Source organism: Neolamprologus brichardi, chromosome 11 (assembly GCF_056152115.1).
Source record: "Neolamprologus brichardi isolate AB-2024 chromosome 11, ASM5615211v1, whole genome shotgun sequence".
In the NCBI taxonomy this organism is placed as follows: domain Eukaryota; kingdom Metazoa; phylum Chordata; class Actinopteri; order Cichliformes; family Cichlidae; genus Neolamprologus; species Neolamprologus brichardi.
This window is the reverse complement of record NC_142114.1, coordinates 8,687,070-8,695,948: the sequence shown is the minus strand read 5'-3', so window position 1 is coordinate 8,695,948 and position 8,879 is coordinate 8,687,070. Positions and strand designations below refer to the sequence as shown.

The 8,879-nt window shown below is 41.1% G+C and overlaps 2 protein-coding genes across 5 annotated transcripts; one reads left to right on the top strand and one right to left on the bottom strand.

Annotated features, from left to right (window-relative positions):
* Nucleotides 1–68: 68 nt before the first annotated feature.
* On the top strand, nucleotides 69–4,261 carry sack1a (scaffolding CK1 anchoring protein A). Its single transcript, XM_087847733.1, has 6 exons — nucleotides 69–404; nucleotides 496–633; nucleotides 773–891; nucleotides 1,085–1,252; nucleotides 1,870–1,994; nucleotides 2,111–4,261. The coding sequence occupies exons 1-6, from the start codon at nucleotides 113–115 to the stop codon at nucleotides 3,441–3,443; spliced, it is 2,175 nt and encodes a 724-aa protein (XP_087703859.1). The 5' UTR covers nucleotides 69–112; the 3' UTR covers nucleotides 3,444–4,261.
* Nucleotides 4,262–5,374: 1,113 nt separating this feature from the next.
* On the bottom strand, nucleotides 5,375–8,679 carry LOC148100492 (fucolectin-3-like). Of its 4 annotated transcripts, none has more exons than XM_087847731.1 (5): nucleotides 8,646–8,679; nucleotides 8,509–8,532; nucleotides 6,735–7,029; nucleotides 5,881–6,023; nucleotides 5,375–5,703 (listed from the first exon to the last, which is right to left on the bottom strand). In XM_087847731.1, the coding sequence occupies exons 1-5, from the start codon at nucleotides 8,677–8,679 to the stop codon at nucleotides 5,375–5,377; spliced, it is 825 nt and encodes a 274-aa protein (XP_087703857.1). The 4 variants fall into 4 exon arrangements, with proteins under 4 accessions (XP_087703857.1, XP_087703858.1, XP_087703855.1 ...); XM_087847732.1 differs by having other exon boundaries at nucleotides 6,735–7,017; XM_087847729.1 differs by having other exon boundaries at nucleotides 6,735–7,044; nucleotides 8,512–8,532.
* Between the last annotated feature and the right edge of the window lie 200 nt (nucleotides 8,680–8,879).

Genomic DNA, 8,879 nt, shown 5'->3' with positions numbered 1-8,879 from the left:
TTTCTCTCTTTACCTGTCTGAATCAGTAGATCTCTCTTAGAGAAACTGATTTCCAGAGCTGGAACGTCGGCATGCTAACTTTTCTCTAACCTGAAAATAAGGCTTTGTATCCATGGATGCTTCCAACAGTGTGTCTGCGCTGTGGTACAGGACGTCCAAGCCGCTGGGGAAGGTAAGGCGACGTCTCCAAGACCTCCGCATCCCTTCCTCCTCCTATGATTTCATATCTAGCAGCTCTACAGTGGATCTGAGCCACAACGAGAGCGCTCGTCTTGCAGCGGACTGTCTGCTCAGCCGGGGCTTGGAGGATTACCACGAGGTGTTGAGAGCAGAGGGAGAAGTGGACTTTCTGTCAGAGCCAGAGAAGAATTACATCCTGAAGAATGGGAGGGATAGTCACACAGGCTAGAAATATTTCTGTACATCTTTAATGTTCCCATTATCCCAGGTTGTTGCCAGGTTGAGTTGCTTTAAATGGTTTTCTGTCTCATGCAGATGATCCTAGTGAGCAGCATGATGATGGCAAAGAGTTGGAGAGTTTATCTGCTGGCTCAAACTCTCCCGCACAGTGCTCTGAAGTGTCAGCAGACAGTGACTGTACTCTGGCAGAGTCAGGTCAGTGTCAGCTAAAAGGTACTAATAGAGTACTAAATATTTTGTAAAAGTGTTTAAATCCTCTGTAGGTCATTGCACTTTTTGGGGGCAATGTATAATTGAGCTTTCTGTTGCAATTCACTGCTGTTTACTGTTTTCTTTTGCTCCTTTTTATTAGATGTGAAATCGAGTGGTCCTGTGTTGGTTAAACAGATGATTCACGTATTCTTCCCCTCAGACTGCAGGGCAGCTGGCATGAAAGACCTGGTTAGGCAGTTCATCAGAAAGGCTAAACTGGTATGGCTGGAGGTGTCTGTGTGTTTCTTTGTGTATGTTTGTACATGTAAAAAGGAATATACCATGCATACCCGCGCATGTGAAATAAAAACCCAGTGCTGGATCTTGTGAGCTGAGGCAGTGTGAGTGATCTCTGTCACTGCAGGTGTTTGGTAAAGTGATTCCTCAATAACTCATAACCACGTGTCTATAGGCCCTGGCTATAGTGGTGGACAGCTTCAGTGACGTGGAGCTGCTTTGCGATCTTCTGGAGGCGAGCAAGAAGAGAAACGTGTCTGTACATCTGCTGTTGGACCAGCTGAACCTGAACCTGTTTGTTAGCATGTGGCAGGACCTCAAACTCGACAGTAAAAACTTTCCTGTGAGTCCACTCGTCATTCGCTTTCTCACTACCTTCAAATTGCAGCACTATTCTGAAGAAATCAAGAGTAAAAACGTTAAGTATCCATATACATGCTTTATATCTTGTTCTTTTTTATCTTGTAACCATGCCACCTTAAATCAAGCCTGCCAGAGAACCACAGTATCTCTGATGCAACAGTACAGCACAAGCAAACACTGTACATGGAAAGCACCTTCACCGGGCTCTATATGATGACCATGCTGTTTTGTTTTTTGTCTAATGTGATGTGTTTTTCTTTTGTGAGCCAGCATTTGATCTTTAAGGGACTTTTCCTAAAACACGCTGCTGCCACTGGATCATGTAACAAAAATGGCTGATGCCCATCCCTGGGATGGGCATTTTAACTCAGTAATCTGTAGTCTGGGCAGGTACCACAATTATCACTTCCAAATTAGGATTTGTTTTCTTAGCCCTGGAGGTTGCTGCTTAAAAGACTGCTTATGACAATCAGTAAACAAATGATACGTTTGTCAAGATAAATATCTACATCCATCAATGATACAGCAATAAAAATACAAATGCTACAGTTTGTGTTAAATAATTGTGTGTGTGTGTGTGTGTGTGTGTGTGCACAGAAACTGTCAGTACACAGCGTCTATGGACAGACCTACTGTGCAAAGACAGGCAGGAAGCTGAAAGGTCAGATTGCAGAGAGTTTTATCATCAGTGACTGGACTGAGGTGCTGACTGGTTCATACAGGTATAAACATGCAGGAACATCATCATTATCAACAATTTTTGTATGAATTCTCTTTAATTTTCTGTTGTACAATTAGTAACAGTGTGTGTGTGTGTGTGTGTGTGTGATCCCTTCAGCTTCTCCTGGTTGTTCTGGCAGGTCCATCGGAGTCTTGCTGTTCTGTTAAAGGGCAGCGCAGTCACATGTTTCCTGCAGGAATTTCACAGGCTGCACTCCAGCTCCAAACCCGTCACCGGCTTTGTCACCTTTATCACTGTGCCCCACACTCTTTGCCGACACGCCACATCACATGCGGCCCTTCATAGCAATACTGGTATCAATAAGCAGGCATCAAACCAGACAGGTCTTCAGTGGGATTGGAATAAAGATGCTGAAAACACTCAGACAAAAGCAGCTGGGACAGTTCTACATAAACCCCAGAGCCCAGCACTGGTGAGCAGCTGGGGGGATAACCAACCTCAGCACAGAGCAGACACTGGTACACAAATCCAAAGAAAACCTCTGCAGCTGTACCCGAAGCCTTTGATTCAACCAGAAATGGAGCGTAAGGTGCAGAGTAAATCTGTGGAAAAGCCCAAATATACAATGGAATCTGGACACACAATGCATAATGAAAAAGAGAAGAGCAAATACCAGATTCAGAGTCACTTAAACCTGCCTGATCATACCCACTACATCAGCACTACAGCTGAAAAGAATGCAGCCATTCAAGAGTCAGACCCTCTGCACACTGTGTCCCCGACACACAGACAGCACAGGACTGTACTCTGTGAAACACCTTTGAAGAATTCAAATCTTGATCCTGCAGACGTGGCTACCGAAGGGCTCTTCTTTCAGCAGAGGAACAGAAACACAAACCCTCTGAGGACTGCTGCAGACCTGAACACACAGAGAGGACAGTGGAGCTCCTCACACAGTTTCAAACCCAAACCGGAACTTCAACATGATAATCCCAAACTCCACCCTCCTCCTACAACACAACACAAACAAGCAAACACCACTCATCAGTTTCTTTTTACACCTCTAAGAGGACACACACCTGGTGTGCAAACCAAATTCTCCTTTCTAGAAACCAGGAGGCAGGCTCAGCCACAGAGGTACTGCCAGCCCCAGCTCCAACCACAAACTATCAAAGAGCTTCCAGCTTCAACAGGAGCTCGTCTCAGGCCTCAGCTTCAGAAAGACCCAAAGCTCTTTCTTCCAGGTACAGCAGCCCAGATTAATCTTCAGTCCCACGCTTTCCAGCAGCCTAATCCCCTTCGGAGGCTAAACTGGAGCCCCCAGAATCATCCTATGGAGCGTCACAGCTCCTTCAGGACTCCCCACAGGATGGGACAGATGACTGGCTGGGGGCCTTTACAGAGCAGCATGAATACACCACTGAGAAGAAGCAAGAGTATGAACGAGAGACAGACAGCAGGGTTCAGTCTAAACAGAACGTTTAGCTAACTCTATATTGGTCACATTTATCCACTCACAGACACACAGGAGCTGCAGCTATAAAAACAACACAATATCCTCATAAGTTTCACTGAGCTTGTGTGATATTTTAATGTAAACCTCTTGAAATTATACTAGACCAAGAGATAAGCTTATTATTGCTACAAGTCCAGCAGCCGTATCGGAGTTAATCTGTTGCCACTAACGTGAAGAGAACAAAAAACAAGCCTACACTGTCCTGAGAGATTTTATTATCTGCATAATGCTCAAAACAGCTCGACTGATACAAGCAGCATCTGAAACATTACTTTTTTTTTAAATCAGAAATATAGAAATACTGTGTTTAAACTAACAACCATAAGCAACATGTGAAGCAGAACATGAAGCAGTTAAAATAATTCACTTTGTTTCATGGTTTAATGCAAAAAAGAGTCACTATTTCAATAGTTACTGAAATAGTGATGGTTTAGTCACTATGCTCTTTGTCTGAACCATCTTCACCTGGTTCTTCACTTCCTGTTTGTGTGCGCCTTTGTAAACAGTCAACACTGCAGCATGTGGATATTGTGTTTCATGCTGCTGCCCGTCAGTCTCTAACACGCCTGTCAGTAAGATCTTGTTCCACCAGCGCTGTCTGAAGCTGTGCAAAGAGACACTGGTCAGGCTCTCCCCATCCTGGTAGTCTCCCTCATCTTCTCTGGGATCAGGTCCTCTGACATCACCAAGATCAAAGAGAGAAAAACTGTTGGTTTATAAAAAGGAGCCAATTTAATCCAAACTGTCTGGGAATTTAAGCCTTGTGACAAGAGCAACTTTACATACAAAAAACCTGAAAAATTACATTTTGTTTAAAGACAAATTAAATGACAAAATAAAGGTGAAAGAAAATTTGTCAAGTTCTTCTTAACTGTCAATAAAAACACACAATGTAACACACTGCTGACTACATCTGTGCACTTTTGGCTGTGTGAAATGAAACGACAGAAATGTCCTTTTTAATGAGACGACTTGTTGGGTAGGAAATATGGAAATGAGCAAACTAGGATCAAGACTCGGGGAAATATTCAAACACTGATGCTGCTGATAAAAATGTAAACTGATAGTCATGAATGGACACTTGTTTATCAGCAATAAAAGTACCAGTTAACTAAGCTGGATGTTATTTTAGGAAGTATTTGATGTAAGAGAGCACAGACTAAATTGAGTGAGTGACAGTACCTGATAGTTTCCTTGTCTCACAGCCAGGTCACCTCTGAACTTGTAAACTTTCTGCTCCAGAGAATCTTCAGTATCCAGAGCAGTACTGTCACAAAACCACTGCAGAGAGGAACAACTTTACTACACAGCACAAAGCTGTTAGAGGATCCTGCTCAGTCAGTCACTGCCAGTGAAGTACATGTCTCCACTTTTGCCATGATGCAGCAGCTACTCAGCTTCCTTAATGAAGGAGTTACTGTGTTCACAAAGTTGGGTCTCCAAATCACCCATTCACCAGGTGGCGTGATGATGTGGTGAGGTGAAAAAAAATGAATTGACAAACATTTGTGCTCCATTTGCAGTTTTATTTTTACAACAGGTTCACACATGACAGACATGAATAAATCATGTTTTAAATTAAGGGAAAAAATAGCTCTAATTATTCTTGTTTCATATAACCATTATATCAAAATACATGCAGCAGAAGCTTGTCCTAAATGTAACTTCAGACACACAAAGGAGGCAGTGAAGACAGTTAAGTAGGCTGTAGAAGATTGTTAAAAAATAAACAATAACATGTTTATAATAGGAAAGTTCTGCTTAATTTCACCACTGTTTATCTTCCTGCTACACTGAGCCTGAACCCATCACCTTTGATTTATTAGAGGAAAGTTTGCTACAACCCAACAAGCCACTACTGACACCTGTCTAACTGAATAAACAAAACCAATCCATGGATCTTCTTACACTGCACAGATGAAATTATATTTATCATAAACAGACTTCTTGTACCACAAATGGTTCCCACTTGTATTCATGGCAGCGTTCATGCCACAGACTGCTGTTCTTGTGTCGTCTGGAGCCCACTGATCAAAAAATACACACTGATCGTTGACCCAGATCCAGAAGCCGAAACCACAGATGTATTGAAGACCCAGCCAGACAAAGGGAGTGTCAGCCTTCTGAGCCTCCAACTCTTCATCAAGGATGGAAACCAGATCCATGTGTTCCTCTCTGCAGTGGTACAGGGCGTCTGCCCATGTCTTGTTCTCTTTAATCAGTTTAAAGGGCTCTAAAAGGAAAAACATCAAAAACATGAAACTTAGAAGCATCAAACCAAACAGTGTTTCTGAGTGTCTAATATGCTGCGTTAATTCAAGCACATAATTCTTACTGTCAACATTTACACATTTATATTGACTCTACTGACTGACCAGTTAACTTAGTGGGTAAGAATGTTTTATTGTACCTCTGCCTTTCATCATCACCTCACACAGAATCAAAAACCCATATGTGTCTTTGTACACAGTTACATAACGCCCCCACTTTGGTCCATTTTCACAGTTAAATGTTTTATTTTCTCCTCTAGTAGTTGTGTTGATTGTTGCACACCTGTGATAAAAGACAAAAGGTTGGACAGATGTACAGAAAGAGTTTCTGGCTCTGTTTGATTAAATCATGCTGTAAACAGTGGAGACAGTCAAACAGCTGGATAATAAATGTGAGCTGTCTGAGAACATTTTAGAAAGAAGGAAAACACCTACAAATAAACAACAAAGGAAAATGAGAATAAATAAAGATTTTATATTCTTCACATATACTTGATTATTACTCCAAACCACATCACATCATATTAGACCTCCTATTTCATCTGATAGAACTGATACAAGGCTATCTGTATTACTGGGTTTAAAGACATTTAAGTGTTTGGTTGAATTTTATGTTTGACAACATTTTTCTCTATTCAGTTCTTGTTTTCTCACTTTAATGTAATAGAAAATGTTGAAAATATTTTCCTCATTTGCTTTTGTTTTGCTTGTTTGCAGGGTTTTTCTAACTTGTACAACATCAGCCTCTCAGTATATCAGCTGTGACATCTATCGTTTACATTCAATCAGCAAAATCAAACCACAGAGGTTTCTCTACAGTCACTGTGACATACAAATTTCACTACAAGCAATACAATCAAAGTGTTTTAGAACCAGAAAAAACTCCAATATTTTGTTCTTGGTTATTAAAATCCTTGAAATTATTCATGGACACCATCTAAAAATATTGGACTGACTGAGAATAGAATGATTCAAAGTAAGATGAAGGTATTACTCAGTGGTGTCAGCAGGATTTCTCTCAGATGAGTTCCCAATGAGGATCCGAGCGCCTCTTAGATCAATATTGTCTTGATTTGTGTTGTAAATTGTGATGCAGGAAATTTCACATAGACCCAATAAGTCAACTTTCCACCAGGAGTTGGTCTCTTGTGCAGTGTGAGCAGATATCAAGATATTCCCATCAAAAGCTCTGTCAGCACTGAATTTGAAACCATGCTGATCTGTGTAGACTGAAGACTGAAATGCCACTTTGTCATCCAGTTTGATAGTTTCCCAGCCTGGACTACATCCTGATGATGTAACAGAAAGTAAAGTTAAAAAATAAAAAAAAGCAATGTCAGTGGTAATAATACTTCAGAAATGGGCAATAGAAAACGGTCAGTGACTATGCAATCCCCAAAATTTGCTAGCATGATGTCAAGGCAGAATGGGTACAAGCAACTTTTTTTTTTGCCGATGCCATGATGCCGCCTTGACCATATCAAAAACCGCTACTGCACACACACACGCATGCAGATTATTCCCAAGCAGCATCACTACATTATATTCCAGTTAATGTTGAATAGTTATGCCGTTAGCCAGTGTTGGGGAGTAACGGATACATGTACCGCCGTTACGTATTTAAAATACAAAATATGAGTAACTGTATTCCATTACAGTTACCGTTTAAAAAGGTGGTATTTAGAATACAGTTACTTTGTTGAAATAAATGGATTACACGGCAGTATTTTCCTGTTTCATATTGTCACGGGTCAGGACTGTTTGGGTTTTGTTTGACAGCTATGTTCTGTTGTTCCAGGCGGCAGCATTAAGGTTGCCATGGTTACAGGGCGACGCACGCTCTCTCTGCGACTGTGTGTTTCCTGGGTGAGAAAGCGCCTTTTTGTTGTTGTTGTTGTTGTGCTAAGCCAATAGGCAGAATGCTACAGGCATAGCCCTAAAGAATGTAGCATCATAGGCAGTGTAGTCCGTGCTGCAGGGAGAATGGACTGCCATACCCCGGCACTCACAGACACATAACGGGTATGATACCCGTTATGTGTCTGTGAGCGCGAGGAGGGAGAAAAGGGAGAATCGAAAAGTATGAGTTGTCATCGAGCAGAAATGGGAGCTGGAAGCATCTAAATATAATAATAACCACTGCAGCCAAGAAGAGTGCCTGAAGAGCCCAGTTGTAAGTAAGCTATTAAGACTCGACTGTACACCGTGTTCGTGTTTTCCTCCGAAACAATAAGTTCCGTTGGAGCAGCCTTTCAACGCCTCTCTGTGTCTCAAACTTGACCGAGACAACAAAGTAAAGCTATTTTTCAGCTACGAGCCCGACGTATTAGCCAGAGGTCCCTTTACTACGGTTCGGAACCTTCCCAACACTGCCTTTAGCGAATAAAAATTCATCAGAATTAATGAAATTTTATAATTTGACTCTAAAAACATCCCGAAGGATGACCCAGTTTAATATAATCCACTCACACCCACGCACCAATGACTGCATGTTTATAATCACAGGGATCATGTATCCTAATAAAAGAATTCAATATAAATTTACATTTATAACATATATTTATACACATATTTGTAATATTGCTTTGGTCTAACGGAAAATCCCCACATGAAACATTTTCCCACAGATGCGACGTCTACTGTGATGCATAAATTAATGAATTGAAAAATAGAATATTATTTCCTTTACAAATAAGTATATTCAGAACAGAAGTAACATCATACTTTTCGATATAACCTGAAGAAACTGATTAGAAATGCACTCTTACCTGGATCCTGTTGAGTTGATCTTCCTGTGAAGTGTCAGAGAACGATGTAAGAATGAGTGAATTACTACTTTTTCATTCTTTATAACGATCGTTGAAACATCACTGTGCCAGGCAGGAACATCAAATGATCCACTTACCAATCAAAGTGATGAACAACAGACTCCACAGCATCTTTACTTTAAACTCTTTGCACAAATGTTTCCTCTAATAAGAGAAAGAAAAGACTTCTACCCTCACTCTAGAATTTTCTGTAGACACACTGATGTTGATATGATCCCCTCTCTGAGTCAGAACTGGATTTGTGTTTCTGTCACTTCCCTCATAGCAGAAAACATGAAAATATTCATTTCTCCTGTTTACACTCAGAGTGA